This window comes from Strigops habroptila, unplaced genomic scaffold, assembly GCF_004027225.2.
Source record: "Strigops habroptila isolate Jane unplaced genomic scaffold, bStrHab1.2.pri NW_022045584.1_ctg1, whole genome shotgun sequence".
NCBI lineage: Eukaryota > Metazoa > Chordata > Aves > Psittaciformes > Psittacidae > Strigops > Strigops habroptila.
This window is the reverse complement of record NW_022651066.1, coordinates 103,578-124,699: the sequence shown is the minus strand read 5'-3', so window position 1 is coordinate 124,699 and position 21,122 is coordinate 103,578. Positions and strand designations below refer to the sequence as shown.

At 66.8% G+C, this 21,122-nt stretch overlaps 5 protein-coding genes across 9 annotated transcripts; 3 read left to right on the top strand and 2 right to left on the bottom strand.

Moving 5' to 3' along the window:
- The first annotated feature begins 191 nt into the window (after positions 1-191).
- Positions 192-2,599, top strand: FLT3LG (fms related receptor tyrosine kinase 3 ligand). 4 transcript variants are annotated; one of them, XM_030474352.1, is made up of 7 exons: positions 192-323; positions 397-492; positions 845-898; positions 1,275-1,418; positions 1,888-2,020; positions 2,359-2,421; positions 2,497-2,599. In XM_030474352.1, the coding sequence occupies exons 1-7, from the start codon at positions 294-296 to the stop codon at positions 2,499-2,501; spliced, it is 525 nt and encodes a 174-aa protein (XP_030330212.1). In that variant the 5' UTR covers positions 192-293; the 3' UTR covers positions 2,502-2,599. The 4 variants fall into 4 exon arrangements, with proteins under 4 accessions (XP_030330212.1, XP_030330211.1, XP_030330210.1 ...); XM_030474351.1 differs by lacking the exon at positions 2,497-2,599 and having other exon boundaries at positions 397-489; positions 2,121-2,421; XM_030474350.1 differs by lacking the exon at positions 2,497-2,599 and having other exon boundaries at positions 2,121-2,421.
- A 91-nt stretch (positions 2,600-2,690) lies between these two features.
- Positions 2,691-7,852, bottom strand: KASH5 (KASH domain containing 5). Its single transcript, XM_030474337.1, has 14 exons — positions 7,830-7,852; positions 7,675-7,745; positions 7,134-7,344; positions 6,544-6,596; positions 5,776-5,821; positions 5,124-5,264; positions 4,345-4,591; positions 4,176-4,253; positions 4,045-4,101; positions 3,627-3,686; positions 3,482-3,546; positions 3,276-3,315; positions 3,170-3,190; positions 2,691-3,055 (listed from the first exon to the last, which is right to left on the bottom strand). The coding sequence occupies exons 1-14, from the start codon at positions 7,850-7,852 to the stop codon at positions 2,762-2,764; spliced, it is 1,407 nt and encodes a 468-aa protein (XP_030330197.1). The 3' UTR covers positions 2,691-2,761.
- Positions 7,853-8,486: 634 nt separating this feature from the next.
- Positions 8,487-11,297, bottom strand: CD37 (CD37 molecule). 2 transcript variants are annotated; one of them, XM_030474348.1, is made up of 9 exons: positions 11,130-11,297; positions 10,947-11,015; positions 10,497-10,569; positions 10,276-10,400; positions 9,941-10,015; positions 9,758-9,862; positions 9,519-9,671; positions 8,986-9,069; positions 8,487-8,640 (listed from the first exon to the last, which is right to left on the bottom strand). In XM_030474348.1, exons 2-9 carry the CDS (start codon positions 11,010-11,012, stop codon positions 8,569-8,571), a joined length of 753 nt encoding a protein of 250 aa, XP_030330208.1. In that variant the 5' UTR covers positions 11,013-11,015; positions 11,130-11,297; the 3' UTR covers positions 8,487-8,568. The 2 variants fall into 2 exon arrangements, with proteins under 2 accessions (XP_030330208.1, XP_030330209.1); XM_030474349.1 differs by having other exon boundaries at positions 9,941-9,949.
- Positions 11,298-11,878: 581 nt separating this feature from the next.
- BAX (BCL2 associated X, apoptosis regulator) lies at positions 11,879-14,729 on the top strand. The gene is made up of 6 exons (XM_030474354.1): positions 11,879-12,071; positions 12,169-12,217; positions 12,909-13,103; positions 13,396-13,531; positions 13,623-13,727; positions 14,053-14,729. The coding sequence occupies exons 2-6, from the start codon at positions 12,189-12,191 to the stop codon at positions 14,152-14,154; spliced, it is 567 nt and encodes a 188-aa protein (XP_030330214.1). The 5' UTR covers positions 11,879-12,071; positions 12,169-12,188; the 3' UTR covers positions 14,155-14,729.
- A 1,065-nt stretch (positions 14,730-15,794) lies between these two features.
- HRC (histidine rich calcium binding protein) lies at positions 15,795-21,113 on the top strand. Its single transcript, XM_030474335.1, has 5 exons — positions 15,795-16,154; positions 16,778-17,711; positions 18,348-18,601; positions 19,187-19,366; positions 20,015-21,113. The coding sequence occupies exons 1-5, from the start codon at positions 15,795-15,797 to the stop codon at positions 20,222-20,224; spliced, it is 1,938 nt and encodes a 645-aa protein (XP_030330195.1). The 3' UTR covers positions 20,225-21,113.
- The last annotated feature ends 9 nt before the right edge of the window (positions 21,114-21,122 follow it).

Sequence of the window (21,122 nt, the reverse complement as noted above, 5' to 3'; positions counted from 1 at the left end):
CTGGGCCATGTATTAACGGGGATGGGGACGGGGGGTCCTCCGCGCCGGCAGGGGGCGCGCTGCGTCGCCGCTGTTACCCCACACTGGGGGGGTCCAGACCACTGGGTGCCAACGGGGGGGGTTTGGGGGGGTCCGGTGGGGGGTGGGGTTGGGGGGGAGGGGATTTGGGGGTGGGGGGAGGGGGGGGAGGCTCCAGCCTCGTTCTCGCCCTGCCCCGGAGTCACTTTCGCTTTCGGTGGCAGCTCCGGGGGGGTCCCGGGTCCCCCCTTCCCCCCCCCCGGCTCTGCCGCACCATGGACCCGGCCCCCCCCGGCTCCGCGCTGGTAAGTGGGGACCCCCCGACCCCCCCCCCCCCCCCCGGGCTACAATGGACCCACCCACCGGGCCCCCCCCCAGGTGCTGCTGCTCTTGGCCGTGCCCCCCCCCGGCGGCTGCTGCTCCTTCGAGTTCAGCCCCGTGAGCAGCACGTTCCACGCGCACGTGGAGGCGGTGGTGAGACCCCCCCCGCGGAACCCGCCCCCGGGACCCCCCCCCGGGACACCCCCTTGGGACAACCCCTATAGGAACCCCCCAGTTCTCCCCATGGGACCCCCCCCAATGGACACCCCTCCATGGGACATCCCCATATGGGACCCCCCCCCCGGGAAATCCCCCCATTGGGGACCCCCAAACTCCCCCCATGGGAGCCCCCTATTGAACCCCCCAAGAATCCCCTGATGGGACCAGCCCACGGGACCCCTCCCTGGGACCCCCACCCCCCCCATATGATTCCCCCTCGGGACCCCCCCAACCCCTCTGGGACCCCCATTTTTCCCCCCCCATGTTGGGGTCCCCCCCCCCCCAGAGCCCGTGGCTGCTCCTGGATTACACTGTGGAGATGCCGGAAAACCTGGAGCTGGTGAGAGACCCCCCCGGGACCCCCATTGCCCCCTTTACCCCATCGCCCCCATCACCCCCATTGCCTCCATTCCCCTCATTACCCCCATTGCCCCCATCACCCCCATTGCCTCCTTTACCCCATTGCCCCCCATCGCCCCCATTGCCCCATCACCCCCTTGGCCCACATCACCCTCATTACCCCCATCACCCCCCATCACTCCCATAGCCCCCATTGCCCCCATCGACCTCATCCTCCCATCGCCCCCCCGCCCCCCCATTCCCCCCATCGCCCCCATCTCCCCCATCACCCCATCCCCCCCATTCCCCCCATCCCCCCATGCCCCCATCCCCCCATTGCCCCCATCGCCCCCATGCCCCCTGCCCCCCGCCCCCAGGGCTCGCTCTGCTCCGATCTCTGGACGCTGCGGTTCGGTCTCGCTGCAATTCTCCGCTTGGCCGCACGCGCGGGGGGGGCGCTGTCCCCCCGGCTCCGCGCGCTCGCGGCGCAGCTGCACTTCGTCACGGGCTGCCCCCTCAGCGTGAGCCGGGGGGGCTATGGGGGGCTATGGGGGGTTATGGGGGGCTATAGGGTGTCTATGCGGGGTTATGGGGGTCTATGGGGGGGCTATGGGGGAGCTATGGGGTGTCTATGGCGGGTTATGGGAGTCTATGGGGGGGCTATGGAGGTCTATGGGGGGTTATGGCAGGCTATGGGGTGGCTATGGGGGGTTATGGGGGCGATGGGGGTCTATGGGGTGTCTGGGGGGGGCTATGGGGTGTCTGTGGGGGGTTATGGGGTGTCTGCGGGGGGCTATGGGGTGTCTATGGGGCGCTATGGGGTGGCTATGGGGGGCTATGGAGGGTTATGAGGGGTCTATGGGGGGGCTATGGAGGTCTATGGGGGGCTACAGGGATCTATGGGGTGTCTATGAGGGGGCTATGGGTGTCTGTGGGGTGTCTGTGGGTGTCTCTGGGGTCTCTGGCGCCCCTGTGACGCGCGCCCCCCAGGACCCGCAGGGCTGTGTGCGGCTGCGGCCCGTGAACGTGTCTCAGCTCCTGGGGGCGCTGGAGCTGCACCTGGGGGGGCTGCGGGAGAGACACCCCCCCCCCAGCGCCTGCGCCCGCCTGCGCTGCACCACGGGTACCGCCCCCCCCGGCCCCCCATAGGGACCCCCCCCAGGGACCCTGCATGGGGACCCCCCCATGGCACCCCCATTGACCCCCCATTTCTCCCCCCCCAGCAGCCCCCCCCACGGACCCCGCCGTCTCGCCCCCCCCCGCGGCACCGCACGGGGTCTCCCCCCCCGCCCCGCACGGGCTGGTGCTGTGGGGGGGGCTGGGGGGGGCGCTGGCGCTGAGCGCGGCCGTGTGGGTCCTGAGCGCCAGGAGGAGGGGGGGGGGCCAGAGTGCGGGTGGGGCAATGGGGTGATGGGGGGTGATGGGGGCAATGGGGTAATGGGGCCACTGGTGCCCCCCCAGCCCCCCCCCAGTGCTGGAGCCGGGACCTGAGCGGCCGCGGGGGGGGACATGGGACAGACACAGGTAAAGGGGAGCCCGGGGGGGGGTTGGGGGTTGCCGGGGGGGTTGGGGGGGTCCTGACTCCCCCTCCCCATTCAGGCTGACCCAGGAGCGATGGGACCCCCCCGACCCCCCCACAGCGGGGGGGGGGTGTTTGGGGGGGCCCCGGTCCCCCCCCGGGCACATAAAGCTGATGGTGGGAGCCTGAGTGTGAGTGTGGTGTTTGGGGGGGGGGGGCACCCTGATCGGTCCCCCCTTAATGGGGGGTTTGGGGTGGGAAAGGGACGGGGGGGGCAGAGAGCAATAAGACTTTATTGGGGGGTCATGGGGGTAAATGGGGGGGTCATGGGGATAAATGGGGGGGTTACAGGGGGCTCACACGGGGGGGGGTCTGTGGTGCCGCAGCTGCAGCCCCAGGGCCGGGCCCCCCCAGAGCAGCAGCAGCAGCCCCAGCCCCAGCACCCAGCCCAGCACTGGGAGCACCAGTGGGGCCACTGGGGGGGCCACTGGGGGCAGCGGCAGCAGCGCTGGGCTCACTGCTGCTGTCCGTGGCGGCACTGGCGGCGCTGGTGGCACTGGTGGCAGTGCCAGCAGCGCTGCTGGTGGTGCCGCTGGCGGTGGTACCGGTGATACTGGTGGTGCTGGTGCCGCTGGTGCCCTACCAGTGCAGCCCATGAGCGGCGCTGGGGGCGCTGGGGGCCGGGGGCCCGTGGGCCCGCCCCTACCTGCTGGTGGCCTCGGGACAAGGCCACGGCTCCGGGTGGCCCCTCACCTCGGCCTCATCCTGCTCCTCCTGGGGGGCACCAGCGTCACCCCATGGGGGTCACCCCCCCAGTGGGGGTGTCCCCCCCCCCACATTGGGGTCCCCTGCCCCTTACCTGGCCCATGGGGGTGTCACTGGGGAGGCTCCAGAGCTGCCTGGAGCGGGGAGGGAGGGGGAGAGGAGTGAGGGGCACCCATGGGTGCTGGTGGGCCCAGTGTGGGACCAGTTAGTCCCAGTCATCCCAGTGTAGTCCCAATGGTCTCCCAGTGCCCCCCCATTGCCCTATAGCCCCCCATAGCCCCCCGGCCCCACTGCCCTCACATGCCGCAGGTCTCCTGGAGCTGGTTCAACTGGTGCCGGAGCCGCGTCGCCTCCAACCGCTGCTCCTGGGGGGGGACACGGGGTTGGGGGGTCCCCATTGCCCCTCCATTGCCCCCCGCTGCCCCACTGCCCCACTGCCCCATACCCTCACTGCTGTCTCATACTCCTCCAGCGCTGCCGTCAGCTCGGCCACCCTCTGCCCGGCCTGTGCATGGGGGCTTTGTTGACCCCTTTGGGTGCCCATCAGGGGTGCTGACCCCATTGGGTGCCCATAGGTGCCCATGGGGGGGTGATGAGCCATTGGGTGCCCATAGGTGCTAATGGGAGGTGCTGACCCCATTGGGTGCCCATAGGTGCTAATGGGGGGTGATGACCCACTGGGTGCCCCTGGGGGGGTGATGCCCCATTGGGTGCCCATAGGTGCTAATGGGAGGTGCTGACCCCATTGGGCGCCCATGGGGGGTGATGACCCATTGGGTGCCCATAGGTGCTAATGGGGGGTGATGACCCATTGGGTGCCCATGGGGGATGATGCCGCATTGGGTGCCCAGGGGTGCACTCACCTGGGTGCTGGTGGCCTCGCGGGCCCTCAGCAGGTCGGAGCAGTGGCAGAGCTGGGCCTGGGCCGGGGGCAGAGGCTGCGCTGGTGGCACCGGGCGCCGGGGGGGCCGGGGAGGACCGGGGGGGGCCTCACCTCCAGGCGCGTCACCTCGGCCACCAGCGCCTGCAGCCGCCGCCGCAGCTCCAGCCCCTCGCTCTGCAGCTGCTGGTTCTGCCGGGGGGTACCGGGGGGGCATACGGTGGGGTTGGGGGCATCGCGGGGGGGGGGCACCAAGGGGGTGACGGGGGCACCAAGGCCTCACCTCCTCCTGCAGCCCATCGGCGCGCGAGCGGAGGCTGTTCTGCTCCTTCTCCTGCACCAAAGGGGACATGGGGGTGCCCGCCGGTGGCGCGGTGGGTGTCACCTCCCCAGGGGTGCCCCCGGCGCCCACCAGGGTCCTCATCCTGCGCCGCAGCTCCACGTTCTCCTCCTCCAGCCCCTTCACCGCGGCCTTGGTGTCCTCCAGCTCCTCGGTGGCCGCGCGCGCCCGCTCCAGCGCCTGCTGCGTGCTGCAGGGGCACCGGGGGGGCATTGCCGTGGGGCCGCCATGGGGCGACCGGCGCCATGGGGTGACCACCGCCATGGGGTGTCTGTAGCCGTGGGGCAACCGTCGCCATGGGGTGTCTATAGCCATGGGTTGTCTATCACCATGGGGTGTCTATAGCCATGGGGTGCTCATCGCCATGGGGTGTCTATAGCCATGGGGCGACCGTCGCCATGGGGTGTCTATAGCCATGGGGTGCCTATCGCCATGGGGACATCATGGGGTGACCATCGCCATGGGGTGCCCATCACCAAGGGGACCATTATGGGATGTCCATCACCAAGGGGACACCATGGGGTGCCCATCACCATGCGGTGAACATCACCATGGGACCATTATGGGATGTCTATCCCGAGGTGACCATTATGGGCTGTGGGGCGCGCAGGGATCGCTACGGGCCGTGGGGCGCACAGGGATCACTATGGGCTATGGGGCGCACAGGGATCGCTATGGGCTATGGGGCGCAGGGATCTCTATGGGCCATGGGGCGCTCTCACCAGCGGAGCTGCCCCCGCAGCTGCTGCAGCTCCTCTCCCAGGCGCGAGTTGAGCTCCTCGGAGGCCTCCGCGTCCCGCTGCAGCTTCCGGTTGTGGGAGGCCAAGTGCTGGGCGCGGGACAGGAGCTCCAGCGCTGCACTGCTGCCGGGGGGGCCGGGCGTGGGCACGGGGCCGGGGGGGCATGGGATGCGGTGGGACCCATGGGTGGGATCCATGGGTGGGTCCATGGGGTGGGGACGGGGCCATGGGGTGGGGATGGGGCTGTGGGTGGGGTTGGGTCCATGGGGTGGGGATGGGGCCATTGGAGGTGGTAGTGGGGCCATGGGATGCAGTGGGACCCATAGGATGATGTGGGATCCATAGGATGGGGCTGGGGCCATGGGGTGGGGTTGGGGCCATGGGGTGGGGATGGGGCCATTGGAGGTCGTGGGGGGGCCATGGGATGCAGTGGGACCCACAGCATGATGTGGGATCCATGGGTGGGATCCATGGGATGGGGATGGCGCCATGGGGTGGGGATAGGGCCATGGGGTGGGGATGGGGCCATGGGATGATGTGGGATCCATGGGTGGGCTCCATAGGAGGGATCCATGGGGTGGGGTTGGGGCCGTGGCTGGCCCCATGGGTGCCCCCAGGCGGCCCCAGCCCTCACCCCGTGCCTGCTCCGTGCTCGCTCTCCGGTGCCGCGGGTCCCTCCTCTGCAGCGGGGCGGGACGAGGGCTCAGGAGCGGCCCAGCAGCACCCCCAGGATGAGCACCCGGCCCGAGGCAGCTGCTGCTCCCCCAGTGCTGCTCCCCCAGCGCTGCCCCCCCCGCGCTGCTCCCCCAGCGCTGCTCCCCCAGCGCTGCTCCCCCTGCCCTGCCCCCCCTGCCCTGCTCCCCCAGCGCTGCTCCCCCTGCCCTGCCCCCCCTGCGCTGCTCCCCCAGCCCTGCTCCCCCTGCCCTGCCCCCCCTGCGCTGCTCCCCCCACGCTGCTCCCCCCGCCCTGCTCCCCCTGCCCTGCCCCCCCTGCGCTGCTCCCCCCGCGCTGCTCCCCCCGCCCTGCTCCCCCTGCCCTGCTCCCCCTGTCCTGCTCCCCCCAGCGCTGCTCCCCCTGCCCTGCTCCCCCTGCCCTGCTCCCCCTGCGCTGCGCCAGGCCAGAGCATCCCACCTGCTCCCTATGGCTGCAGGGAGCACCCCATGGCTGCCCCATATCCCATGGCTGCCCCATATCCCATGGCTGCCCCGTGTCCCTATGGCTGCCCCATATCCCCATGGCTGCCCCCATGCCTCCATGGCTGCTCTATCCCCATGGCTGCCCCATATCCCATGGCTGCCCCGTGCCCCCATGGCTGCTCCGTGCCCCCATGGCTGCTCCGTGCCCCAATGGCTGCTTTATCCCCATGGCTGCCCCGTGCCCCCATGGACCATCCCACACTCACCTGGTCCAAGGTCTCCGGCTGCTGCTTCTGGCTCCTCCCCGAGCCACGAGCCCCTGGGAACATGGGATGTGGGGCTGGGTATGGGGCTGGTTATGGGGCTGGCTGTAGGGCTGGCTGTGGGGCTGGTTGTGGGGCTGGTTGTGGGGCAGGTTGTGAGACTGGATGTGGGGCTGGTCGTGGGACTGGATGAGGGTCTGGATGTAGGGTGGGTTGTGGGGCAGGCTGTGGGGCTGGCTGAGGGGCTGGTTATGGGGCTGGATGAGGGGCTGGTTGTGGGGTTCAGGGCCAATCTATGGGGCCTTCGTGGACCTCTATGGTCTGTGTGTGTTTCTATATGTCTCTATGGGGTGTCCGTATGGGTCTCTATGGGTGTCTGTGGTTTCTATGTGTTTCTATGGGTCGCTATGGGGTGTCTCTATGTGTTGCTATGGTGTCTGTGGGTCTCTGTGGGTCTCCGTGGGTCTCCATGGGGTGTCTCTATGTGTCTCCACAGTCTCTGTGGGTCTCTGTGGTCTCTCTGGGGTGTGTCTGTGGGTCTGTGTGGGTCGCTGTGGGTCTCTATGGGTCTGTCTGTGTGGGGCGGCACTGACCGCTGGCAGTGCTGGATCCAGCGGCCCATGACGCTGTGGAACGTGGCCCGGTCCAGCCCCGCCCCTGCCGCCGCCGCCGCCTCCAGCATGAGCCGCAGCGCCCGGAGCTGCCGCTCGTCCGCGCTGCGCCCGGTCACCGCCGCCACGAACTGCAGCACCCGCCGCGCACGCACCCGGCCTGCGGGCGCCTGGCGCTGGCGGCTGTGGGGCGCTATGGGGCTAGGGGGGCGCTATTGGGGAGCTGTGGGGTGCCATGGGGGCGCTGTGGGGGGAAAGGGCTCGCTCTGGGGCACTGGCCGGGCTGTGGGGCTACTGTGGGGCTCAGGGCTGTGCTTTGGGGCGGTACCTGTGCTCTGTGGGGCGCTATGGGTCGCTATGGGGCGGTACCTGTGCTCTATGGGTCGCTGTGGGGCAGTACCTGCGCTCTGTGGGGCGCTATGGGTCTCTGTGGGGCGGTACCTGTGCGCTGCAGATCTCTATGGGTCTCTGTGGGTCGCTGGGGGGCGGTACCTGCGCTCTATGGGGAGCTGTGGGGCGGTACCTGTGCGCTGCGGGTCGCAGGCCGCGAAGGTGCTCTCGAGCACGAACTCCTGCCCGCAGCCGCCGCCGCCGCTGCCGGGGTCCCCCCGCGCCGGGGCCGGGGCCGGTTCCGGGGCTCCCCCCGCGCGGGGCCGGGGCCGGGGCCGGGGCCCGGGCCCCTCCAGCGGCGGCTCCGACATGGCGGGAGGGGCTGAGGGGACGGGGGCGGGGCCGGGCGCGAGGCGCTCCCGCCTGGAGGGGCCGCGACCAATCAGGAGCCGAGGGCTCAGGAGAGGGGCGGGGCTGAGCTCGAGCTGTTCCCGCTCAAAAGGGGTCGGGACCAATCACAAGGCGAGAGCTTCAGAGAGGGGCGTGGCCAAGGAGGGGTCCTGAGGGGAAAGGTGCGGAGCTACGCGCGAGCCGTTCCCGCCTGGAGGGGCTGGACCAATCACAAGCCGAGGGGCGCGGCCGAAGGCGAGTTCTGAGGGAAAAGGGGCTGGGCTACGCGCGAGCCGTTCCCGCCTAGAGAGGCCGGACCAATCAGACGGCGAGGGCTCAGGAGAGGGGCGTGACCAAGGGGGTTACTGAGAGGAAAGGGGCGCGGCCGAGCGCGAGCGGTTCCCGCCTGGAGGGGCTGGACCAATCACGAGCCGAGGGCTTCAGAGGGGGGCGTGGCCAAGGAGGGGTCCTGAGGGAAAAGGGGCGGGGCTTCACGTGAGGCGGTGCTCCCCTGCCATAAATGGGCATGTCCAGCCCCCGAGCCACGCCCCGCGCACAAAGGGGGCGCGTCCAGGGCTGTGGTCCCGCCCCCTCCCCGCTCTCATTGGTCCGTGCTGCCGGTTCCGGGTGATTTATTGGCTGAAGCAGGGGAGAGGGCGGAGCCACGCGGGGACCCCCCCCGAGCCTCCCTCCCCCCTCACGGCGCCATCGGGGGCTCGTCCGGGTCCAGGTTCCTGATGAGGAACATCGACACCGAGAGCAGGAGCAGCTGCGGGAGGCACCGACCCATGGACTGAGCCATGGACTGACCCATGGACTGACCCACAGACCAGAGACTGCCCCAGGGACTGACCCAGGGGCTGCCCCATGGACTGACCCAGAGACCACCCCACAGACTGCCCCATAGACCACCCCATAGACCAGAGACCACCCCATAGACAAGAGACCACCCCATGGACCGCCCCATAGACCCGAAGACCACCCCATGGACTGCCCCATAGACCCAAAGACCACCCCATAGAGTGCCCCATGGACTGCCCCGTAGACCCATAGAGCGCCCCACAAGCAGCCCCATGGCACCCAGCCTTCCCCATAGGGCTGCCCCACATCTCACCTCCACGAGGCCGCAGCCGAGGCTTCCCCCAACCACCGTGACCAGGTTCTGCCCCAGCCACCGCTGGGCCCCCTCAGCACAGCCCTATGGGGCAGGGGGGCAAAGGGGGTCAGTGGGGGGCAGGGGGTGTCAGTGGGTGCTGATGGGTGCTGATGGGTATCAATGGGTGCTGATGGGTGCCAGTGGGTATCAATGGGTGCTGATGGGTGCCAATGGGTATCAGTGGGTGCCAATGAGTGTCAATGGGTATCAGTGGGTGCTGACGGGTGCCAATGGGTGCCAACGGGTATCAATGGGTGCCAATGGGTGCTGATGGGTATCAATGGGTGCTGATGGGTGTCAATGGGTATCAATGGGTGCTGGTGGGTGCCAATGGGTATCAATGGGTATCAATGGGTGCTGATGGGTGCCAATGGGTGCCAATGGGTATCAATGGGTGCTGATGGGTGCCAATGGGTGTCAATGAGTATCAATGGGTACTGACAGATGCCAATGGGTGCCAATGGGTATCAATGGGTGCCAATGGGACTCACCATAGGGAACAGGTCCTGGGGTGCTGCCAAGGGGCAGCGGCCGTGGGGCGGCTCCGGAGGGGTCCTTTGGGTGCTGTTGGGGGCGAGGCAGGAGCAGGCGACGGCCCCGGGGGGGCTCCAGTCCTGGGGCCCGGCCCAGCCACAGCAACGGAGCTGCGGGACGGGGGCGCTGGGTCTCTGTGGGGTGTCTGTGGGTGCTATGGGTGCTGTGGGGTGCTATGGGGCTCTATGGGGCTCACCTGCTGCTGGACGAGGTCCCAGCCCTCGTGGGGCTCCCGGGGGGGCCCCTGGGCCGGGTACCCCCGGATCAGCTCCTGCGCGTGCGCCGCCATCTTGGAGGCCACCTGTGGGGCAGAGAGTGAGCCCAGCCCCATAGCGCTGCCCCATAGCGCTGCCCCATAGCCCTGCCCCATAGCACTCACATTGACGCGCTGTGTATAGACAATGACTGCAACCGTGATCTGGGCAGTGAAGAGCAGCAGCAGGCTCCCAAAGTACTTATGGGGCAGAGATGTGGGGCAGGAGAATGTATGGGGCAGGCCCCACATGTCCCCCCCTCAGCCCCACATTGACCCCCCTCAGCCCAATAAGTGCCCCCCAGCCCCACATCTCCCACCCAGCCCCACATTGGCCCCCCCAGCTCCATAAGTGCCCCTCAGCCCCACATCTCCCACCCAGCCTCACATTGACCCCCCCAGCCCCTTAAGTGCCCCCCAGCCCCACATGTCCCCCCCGCCCCACGTCCTGCCCCACACACCAGCCCCAGCAGGACCCTGCCCCCCCGCAGGGCCCCGATGGCCCCCAGGGCCCCCAACACGACGGCGGCGCCTCCGACCCCCAAGTAGAGCCAGGCCGAGACCCTGAGCGCGAGCAGCGGCGACCCTGGGGGGGACAAAGGGGGGCTCCATAAGTGGGGTGCCCCATAGATGGGGGGTGCCCCATAGGTTATGGGGTGCCCCATAGATGGGGGGCTCTTACCCAGCACCCAGCTGAGGCTCCGCCGGTCAAAGAGGCCCCAGAGGCCAAAAGCCACGAGGAGGGACCCCAAAAGCTGGGGGGAGAAAGAGCACCCATAGACCCCCAGAGCACCCCTTAGCACCCATAGCCCCCATAAACCTCCATAGCACCCCACAGCCCCCCAGAGCACCCATAGTGCCCCCATAGATACCCCAGAGCACACATAGACAGACCCCCACAGCACCCATAGCCCCCCTGTAGCACCCCACAGCATCCATAGGCCCCCCCCAGCACCCCATAGCACCCATAGGACCCCCATAGCACCCACAGCCCCCCATAGCCCACATAGCCCCCACAGCACCCCATAGCACCCATAGCCCCCCCAAAGCACTCATAGCGCCCATAGCCTCCCATAGCACCCATAGCCCCCCATAGCACCCATAGCCCCCCATAGCACCCATGGGTGCTCACCACGGCCGCACTGTTGAAGAGGAAGAGGAAGCCCTTGGCCAGGCCGAGGCAGCCCCTGGGCCCCATTGGCTGCACCCACGGGAGGGGGGGTCAGCACCACCTATGGGTGCCATGGCCCCCCCGCCCCATGGACACCCCACAGCCCCCCACAGCCCCCCATAGCCCCCCATGGGCCCCCCCCACCTCTGGTGTCTGTGGGTGCTCCCGGCGGGGTCAGGAAGCGCCTGGGGGGGGGGGGCGGAAGTTTGCGGGGGTCACGTGGGGCTCCCATGGGGGGCCAATGGGTGCTGATGGGGATCCCTATGGGTGCTAATGGAGCCTATGGGGCGGCTGTGGGGTGCTATGGGGTGGGTGGAGACGCCCATAGACCCCCATTGCCCCCATAGACCCCCCACTGCCCCCCATAACCCCCACAGACCCCCCCATAGTCCCTCATAGACCCCTATAGCCCCCCATAGACACCCATAGACCCTCATTGCCCCCCATAGACACCCCATAGCACCCATAGCCCCCCATAAACCCCCATAGCACCCGTAGCCCCCCATAGACCCCCATTGCCCCCCATAGACACCCCATAGACCCCCATAGCCCCCCATAGACACCCCATAGCACCCATAACCCCCATAGACCCCCATAGCCCCCCATAGGGAACCCACAGCACCGCCCCCCCCAAAAGCGCGGGAACGGGCCCCATTGGTCGCCTTCCCCCCACCCCCGCCTCCCTATTGGCCTGCGCTGCCTCAGCCGAGCGCGCCGCCTATTGGCTGGCGCGGAGGCGCCATTCCCTCTTCCCCCCCTCCCCTCGGTTACCATAGCGACGCGGGGGGTAACCCCGCCCTGCGGTTACCATAGCGACGCTGTGCCCATGATAGTCACCTCCCCCTCCCTTCCATGTCCCTCCTCACGTGACCAGGACGTGACGCCGGCGCGCTCTTGGGGCCACGTGTTGCGGGCGCCAAGATGGCGGCGGCGGCGGCGGCGGCGGCGCAGCGGGGAGGGGGCGGCGGAGGGGGCGGAACCACCGCGGCGGCCGCGGGGGGGGGGGCGCGGGGAGCGGCGGCGGCGGCGGCGAGGGGGGGGGCGGCGGCGACGGCTGCAGAGAGCCCGACCCCCCCCCGGGCGGAGGTGAGGTGGGGGGGGCCGGGAGGGGGTATGGCGGGGGGGGGGGGAAGGAACCGGCGCTGACACCGGCACACACACCCCCCCCCCCGGTTCTTTGCAGGGGCCTCGTCGGATCAGATCATGAGGACGGGGGCGCTGCTGCTGCGGGGGTGAGCGGGGTCACCTGTATGGGGGGTCTGTATGGGGGGGTCTGTATGGGGGTCACCTGTATGGGTGTCACCTCTATGAGGGGTCCTACGTGGGGGTCACCTGTATGGGGGTGTCGCCTATATGGGGGGGTGTATCTGGGGAGTCCTATATGGGGGTCACTTGTATGGGGGGGTGTATCTGGGGGGTCCTATATGGGGGTCACCTGTATGGGTGTGATCTCTACGAGGGGTCCTACATGGGGGTCACCTGTATGGGGGGGTCTATATGAGGGGTCCCACATGGGGGTCACCTATATGGGGGGGTCTGTATGGGGGGGTCTATACGGGGAGTGCTATATGGGAGGGTTCTATATGGGTGTCACCTCTGAGGGGTCCTACATGGGGATCACACATATGGGGGTCTATACGGGGGAGTCCTATATGCGGGGACTGTATGGGTGTCATCTCTATGAGGGGGTCTATATGAGGGTCATCTATATGAGGGTCTATATGGGGAGTCCTATAAGGGGGTCACCTATAGGGGGGGTCACCTCTATGAGGGGTCCTACATGGGGGTCACCTATATGGGGGGGTTTATATGGGGGTCACCTGTATGGGGGTCACCTATATGGGGGGGTCTATATGGGTGTCACCTACATGGGGGCTCTATACCGCCGTACCCGCTATATCCCGCGGTGTTCCCGCCGCCCAGGTTCATCCGGGACCGCGTGGAGCGCTGCGGGGACGCGGCCGCGCTCGCCCTGGGCCGGGCGGAGCTGGGGGCGGAGCCGGAGGCGGAGCCGGGGCCGGGGCCGGGGCCGGGCCGGGCCCAGCCCGACACGAAGCGGCTCAGCGAGTGCCTGCGGCGCATCGGGGACGAGCTGGACCGCAACGCGGAGCTGCAGCGGTGCGGGGCTGCGGGGGGGCATGGAGCGGCTGCGGGGGGCGAGAGGGGCTCGGGGGGACCCCAAATTGGGGGCAGGAGGGGCTGGGGGGGCCCATATAGAGGGGGAATTAGGGGAAGCCCACTTGGGAGGCTGGAGGGGGTGCTATATGGGGGGGACCCCACTTGGGCGAGGGGCTTTGGGGGGCATTGGGGGTCCCTGTGTCCCCTCTAGAGGGAGTTCCACGCTGCTTTGGGAGGGTCCGTGCAGGGCATGGGGGGGTCCTGAAGCTCCGTTCCGGGGTCCCCCCCCCAGGATGATCGCAGATGTGGGGTGCGAGGCCCCCAAGGAGCTCTTCTTCAAGGTGGCCACTGAGATGTTCTCCGACGGCACCTTCAACTGGGGCCGCGTCGTCGCCCTCTTCTATTTCGCCTGCAAACTGGTGCTCAAAGTGGGTTGAGACCCCCCCGAAACTCCCTTTTTGGGGTCCCCAAAGCCCTTTGGATCCCCCCCCGCAATGGCCTTGGTTCCTCCCGCCCCAGGCGCTCTGTGCCAAGGTCCCGGAGCTGGTTCGGACCATCCTGGGCTGGACCATGGAGTACCTGAGGGAGCACGTGCTGGGCTGGATCCAGGCGCAGGGAGGATGGGTGAGGGGCACCCCGACACACGGGGGGCACCCCGACACATGGGGGCCGATGGGGCTGATGATGGCGATGGGGGTAATAGGGGAATGGGGCACTGGGGGAAATGGGGGCAATGGGGGCAACAGGGCAGTGGGGGCAATGGGGGGCACTGGGGGGAATAGGGGGAATGGGGCAGTGGGGGCAATGGGGGCAGTGGGGGCAATGAGGGCAATGGGGCAAGGGGGGTAATGGGGACAATGGGGTAATGGCAATGGGGACAGGGGGGATAATGGGGGCAGTGGGGGGCAGTGGGGCTGTTGTGACCCCCCTGTCGGTGTCCCCCCCCCAGGACGGGCTCCTGTCGTCCTCGGTCACCCCCTCCTGGCAGACTGTCACCATCTTCGTTGCGGGGGTGCTCACCACGTCCCTCACCATATGGAAGATGTCCTAGACATGGGGGGGCCCCCAGCGACCCCCCCCAAGCATCCCCCCCATTGATTCCCCCCAATGATTCCCCCCAATGATTCTCCCAATGACTCCCCCTTAACATCGCCCCCCCCCCAACCCTTAACATTGGGGGACACCCCAACAGTGGGTAAATTGGGGGGGGTGCCCCATTCCAACCCCATCATTCCCACTGTTGGGGTCCCCTTTTTTGGGGGGGCACCTCCAGAGCTTCCCCACCCCCTGTATAATGAATAGGGGGTGGGGGGTGTCACTGTGACCCCCCCCAAATGGGGTTATTGGGGGGGGCGGCTGCAGGTCGGGTATTTATTGGGGTCCCCCCCCAAATACCCCCCCCCGATGTGCAATAACCCCCCACAGGACCCCTTTAACCCCCCCCTTGGTGCCTCTATGGGGGGGGAACCCCCTTTGTACCCCTCTATTGACACAATCAATGTCCCAAAGGTGCTGCGACCCCCCCCTTCTCCTTTGACCCCCCCTTCGGAGGGGGGGTGACGTCATGGTGTGATGACGTCACGGGGAGCCCCCTCCCCCCTTTTGTGATTGATTTTCTTGCTCTTCTTTTTGTATTTTTTTGTATTTTTGGGGTATTTTTGATGTCAAAATAAAGGGAAAAAGGAGAAAATGGTTGTTGGGACCCCCCCGGGACGCCTCCCCCCCAAACCCCCTTCCCGGCCCCCCCCCCCCAAAAGTGCAATGGGCTGACCCCGAGCACCCCCATGTGGGGTAATGGAAGAGTCCACTCGGCAGCGCCGGGGGGGGGACATACCCGCGGTCATTGAGGGCTAATGAGCCTTTAACCGCTAATTAATGAGCCATTAACTGATAATTAATGACCTATTAAGTGCTAATTAACGACCCATTGACGGATAATTAATGACTTATTAACCGCTAATTAATAACTCATTGCCCGCCAATTAACGAGCCATTAACCACTAATTAATGAGCCCATGACCTCCAATCAAGGAGCCATTAACCGCTAATTCATGAACCCATAATCGCTAATTAATGAGCAATTAACCGCTAATTAAAGAGACAGTAAACACTAATTAACGACCCATTGACCTCTAACGTTCCGTTTACCTCTAATTAATGAACTATTTACCTCTTATTAACGCGCTAATTAACGAGCTATTAACCTGTTAATTAGCTAATCGCTAATTAACGAGCTATTAACGTGTAATTAACGAGCCATTGCTCTCTACGATCCATGGGCTGCTTAAAGGGGCAGGTACAGGGGTTTGGGGGCAGACAGCGGGGTCACTGGTGTGACTGGTCCGTGCTGGAGCCAGCCCAGTCCCGCCCCTTCCCCCCCCCATTGAGCCGCTTTAACCCCCCCCGGCCCTCCCAGTAAGTCCCAGTAAGTCCCATTAAGCCCCATTGGCCGCCCTGCAGCGAGCGGCGCCGGCGCCTCGCACCCGCGTGTGGCAGGTACAGGGGGGTCCCGCGGGGGGGGGGGGCCTTGCACACGCGTGTGAGCGCGGGGGGGGCGGGGGGGGCTGACACACGGTGGCTCCGTGCGTTGCACACGCGTGTGCTCACACGCGCCTCCCTTTGTGCTGCAGCTCAGGCCTCGCACGCGCGCGTGCCCCAGCCATGCCTCCCCGTGCGCTCACGCTGCTCACCATGGCGCTGCTGCTGGGGGGGGGCGGCCGCTGCGACCCCCTCCCGCGCTTCCTGTGCACCCCCCTGCCGCCGGGCGCGGAGCCGGGCTGCTCCTCCTCGCACGAGGGTTTGCACGAGGGTTTGCACGAGGGCTTGCACGAGGGCTTGCACGAGGGCGCGCGCAGCACCATCCTGCGGCTGCGGGAGGCGCTGGTGCAGCAGCGGGAGGCGGCGCTGGAGCTGGCGGCCAAGCTGGGCCGCTGCGAGGCCTTGCACGAGGAGGGCGCGGCCTTGCACGAGGACGGGGCCTTGCACGAGGACGGGGCGGCCTCGCACGAGCGGGCGCTCGCGGGGCTGCGGCAGCGGCTGCAGCAGCTGCAGGTACATGGCGGGGGGGGGGGAGACCCTTGCACACGCGTGTGCAAAAGGGGGATCGGGGGGGTTGGGGTCCGTCGTGCAAAGGGGGTTCTTGTGCATCGGTCCTTGTGTTGCACCAGCCTCGTGCCCCTCCCCCCCCCATTTCCGGCCGCTGCTTGACCGCGGGGGGGGGAGGGGCGGATTAACGGGGCGGCTCCGGCTTAAATATACCCGGGGGGGGAGGGGCGGGGGGGGATGGGGAGCGATGGGTGGGGAGGGAAAGGGGCGATAGGGGGGCTATGGGGCAGGTTGGGGGGAAGATTGGGGTCTATGGGGTAGATGCAGGGCTATGGGGCAGGCTATGCAGCAGCTGGGGGTCTATGGGGCAGGTTGGGGGGCAAATGAGGCACTACGGGGTAGATTCGGGGGCAGATGCGGGGCTATGGGGCAAGCTATGGGGTAAGATGGGGGGCTATGGGGCAGGTTGGGGGACAGATAGGGGTTTATGGGACAAACTGGGGGGCAGCTGGGGGTCTAGGGGTCAGACTATGGGGCAGCTGGGGGGCTATGGGTCAGGCTATGGGGCAGCTGGGGGGCTATGGGGCAGGCTATGGGGCAGCCGCGGGTCAGTGTCGGGGTCCCGGCAGAGCCGCAACGTGTCGGGGCTGCGGGAGGCGCTGCAGAAGAAGATCCGGCTGCTGGAGCTGCAGCTGCATCCCCACGGCAACGGCAGCCAGCCCCACGGCAGTGCCCGCGGGCACCACGGCACCCATCACCATGGCACCCACCACGGCACCCATCACCATGGCGACCACGGCACCCACCATGGCACCCACCACGGCACCCACCACGCTCACCATGGCGACCACGAGAAGCACGGCGGCCACCACGAGGGGCTCCATGGCAACCACCACGGTCACCATGGCGACCACAGCAAGGCCGGGGACCACGGCCTCCTCCATAGCAACCACCACGGTCACCATGGCGACCACAGCAAGGCTGGGGACCACGACATCCTCCATAGCAACCAGCACGGTCACCATGGCGACCACAGCAAGGCTGGGGACCACGGCATCCTCCATAGCAACCACCATGAGGGGCTCTATGGCAACCACGGTCACCATGGCGACCACAGCAAGGCTGGGGACCATGGCATCCTCCATAGCAACCAGCACGGTCACTATGGCGACCACAGCAAGGCCGGGGACCCCGCCAAGGTGCACGGCATCCTCCATAGCAACCACCACGGGCACCATGGCGACCACGCCGATCACCATGGCAACCACAGCAAGGCTGGCGACCATCACCATCACCTCCACGGCCTCCTCCATAGCAACCTCTATGGTCACCATGGCAACCACCATCCCCAGCACCACAGCAAGCACAACAACAAGCCCTTTGAGGATCACCATGGCAACCACGCCGGGTATCCCCATGGCAACCACTACGGGAACCATGGCAACCACCACGAGGAGCATCACTGGGGCCATCGCCATGGCGACCACGAGGCCCATGAGGAGGAGGAGGACCACGACGACCCCGAGCACCATGGGGACCCCAAGGACAAGGACAAAGACAAAGGTGAGGGGGGGCCCAGAGGATGGGTCCCCAAAGGATGGAACCCCCATAGATGGGACCCCCATTGATGGGATCCCCTAAAGGATGGGACCCCCAAGGATGGGGACACTTGGGGATGGAGGGATGGGGACCCCCGTTGATGGGACCCCATTGATCGAGGCCCCAGTGCTGCCTCCCCAGGGCCATTGTGTCCTCCCACTGATATGTCCCCCCTATTGCCACCCATTAACACTCCCCCCATTGCCCCCCATTGCTGTGTCCCCCTCCATTACCCCATTGCCCCCATTGCCCCCCATTACCCCCATCACCCTCCTTGTCCCCATCACCCTCATCCCCCCCATCCCCCCCATCACCCCCATCCCCCCATCACCCCCATCGCCCCCATGCCCCCATCACCCCATCACCTCATCACCCCCATCACCCCATCACCCCATCGCCCCATCGCCCCCATCACCCCCATCCCCCCCATCACCCCCATCACCCCCATCCCCCCATCGCCCCCATCACCCCATCGCCCCCATCACCCCATACCCCCCAACACTCCCATCACCCCCATGCCCCCATCACCCCCATCACCCTATCGCCACCATCACCCCCATCACCCCATCCCCCCCATCGCCCCCACTGACCCCCCCGCAGCCCCCCCCGGGGGGTTCCGGGTCTCGTTCCCGCTCCGCACCAACTACATGTTCGCGCGGGCACGGGGCCCGGTGCTGCAGCGCCCCCTGGCGGCCGTGTCCGCCTGCCTGTGGCTCCGCCCCGGGGCGGGGCCGGGCGGGGGGGGCGCCCCCCCCCTCGGGACCCCCTTCTCGTACGCGGCGCCCGGGCAGCCCAACGAGCTCGTGCTGCTCGCGTGGGGGGGGCGGCCCCTCGAGCTGCTCGTCGATGACCAGGTATGGGCGCTATGGGGGGGTATGGGGGGTATAGAGGGAGATGGGGGGTTAATAAGGGGTTGTACGGGAGTTATGGGGGGTTATAGGCGGTTATAGGTGTGTTATGGGGGGGTTATAGAGAGGTTATGGAGGGTTATTGGGGTTAAGGAGGTGTTATGGAGGGTTACGGGTGGCTGTAGGGGGGCTATGCGGGGTTATAGGGAGGTTATGGGGGGGTTATGGGTTGTTTAGGGGGTTGTAGGGGGGTTATAAGGGGTTATGGAGGGTTATAGGGGTGTTATGGGGGGTTATAGGGGGGTTATGGGAGGTTATTGGGGGGCTTTGGGGAGTTATGGGGGGCTATGGGTCTCTATGGGGTGTTATGGGGGGGACTGTAGGTCTCTATGGGGTGCTGTGGGGTGTTATGGGGGTCTGTGGGTCTCTATGGGGTGTTATGGGGGTCTGTGGGTCTCTATGGGGTGTTATGGGGGGGGCTGTGGGTCTCTATGGGGGGGCTGTGGGTCTCTGTGGGTCTCTATGGGGGGCTGTGGGTCTCTATGGGGAGCTGTGGGTCTCTCTCTATGGGGCGGGCGCTCTCGCCCCCAGGCGGTGCCGCTGTCCCTGTCGCCCACCCCGGGGCGGTGGCACCACGTGTGCGTCACGTGGTCGGCGGCGGGCGGCGCGTGGCGGAGCTTCCAGGACGGGGCCCCCCGCGGGAGGGGGGCGGGGCTGGCGCCGGGGCACGCGCTGCGGCCGCACGGGGTCCTCGTGCTGGGGCAGGAGCAGGTGCGCGGGGGGGGGGGGGGATATGGGGCGTATATGTGGTATATATGGGGCGTATTTGGGGTATATATGTGATATATGGGGTATATGGGGGATATATGGGGGGTATATGGGCTATATGGGGCATATTTGGGGTATATATGTGATATATGGGGGATATATGGGATATATGGGGGTATATGGGGGATATGAGGGATATATGGGGTGTATATGGCAGATATGGGGGATATATGGGGGATATGGGGGATATATGGTGTGTATATGGGGTGTATATGGCCGATATGGGGGATACATGGGGGATATATGGGGGATATATGGGGTGTATATGGCAGATATGGGGGATATATGGGGGATATATGGGGTGTATATGACAGATATGGGGGATATATGGGGGATATGGGGGATATATGGGGTGTATATGGGGTGCATATGGCAGATATGGGGGATACATGGGGTATATATGGGGTGTATATGGGAGATACGGCATGTATATGGGTTATATGGGATATATATGGGGTAGATATGGGGGATATATGGGGGATATATGGAGTATTTGGATATACATGGGGTACATGGGATGTATACGGGATGCACACGGGGTACGTGGGGCACACGCGGGGTACGTGGGGCACACACGGGCTGCCCGGGCAGGACGCGCTCGGGGGCCGGTTCGACGCCACGCAGGCGTTCGTGGGGGACGTGTCGGCGCTGGAGCTGTGGGGCCGGGCCCTGGCGCCCGCCGAGGTGGCGGCGCTGGCCGCGTGCGGCGCGCGCCCCCGCGCGGACCTGCTGGCCTGGGCGCGAGCCGCGCTCGAGCTGCACGGGGGGGTCACGGCGCTGCCCTTCGAGCCCTGCGCCTGAGCACCCCCCCCCCCGCGGGACACCCCCCCCCCCGCGGGACACCCCCATGGAACCGCCCGGCACACAATGGGATTCCACCCCCCCCGGCCATGGGACATTCCCATCCCCTTAACCCCCCCCCATGGGACATCCCAATGGATACCCCCAAAGAGACCCCCCCACCATGGGACACCCTCAATGTGACATTCCCATCCCCTTAACCCCCCCCCATGGGACACCCCCAATGGGTACCCCCAAAGAGAGCCCCCGCATGGGACATCCCAATGGGACACACACCCCCCCCGCGGGACACCCCCAGTGGGACGTTCCCATCCCCTCAACCCCCCCCCCCATGGGACATCCCAATGGGTACCCCCAAAGAGACCCCCCCCCCATGGGACATCCCAGTGGGACCCCCCCCCCATGGGACACCCCCAATGGGAAATTCCCATCCCCTTAACCCCCCCCCCATGGGACATCCCAATGGGTACCCCCAAAGAGACCCCCCCCATGGGACATCCCAATAGGAACCCCAAAGAGACCCCCCCCATGGGACACCCCAATGGGACATTCCCATCCCCTGATCCCCCCCCATGGGACACCTCCAATGCGACCCCCCCATCCTCTGGATAGCCCCAAAAGGAGCCCCCCCCCATCCCCATGGTCCATATTTGGGGTCCCAGCCTGCCCCTGACCCCCCTCCCCCAGACAATGGGACCTTCCCCAAAGAGCCCCCCCCATCCCTGGGGTCCACATTTAGGGGTCCCATCCTGTCTCTGACCCCCCCCCCAAATCGACCCCATAGGGGGGACCCCCAATACTTGGGTCACCCCTTTGGGGGGGGGGCGCCTCATTCACCCCCAAAATGGTGTTTTTTCCCCTCAAAACATGGAATAAAACCTGACATGAAGATGCTGCC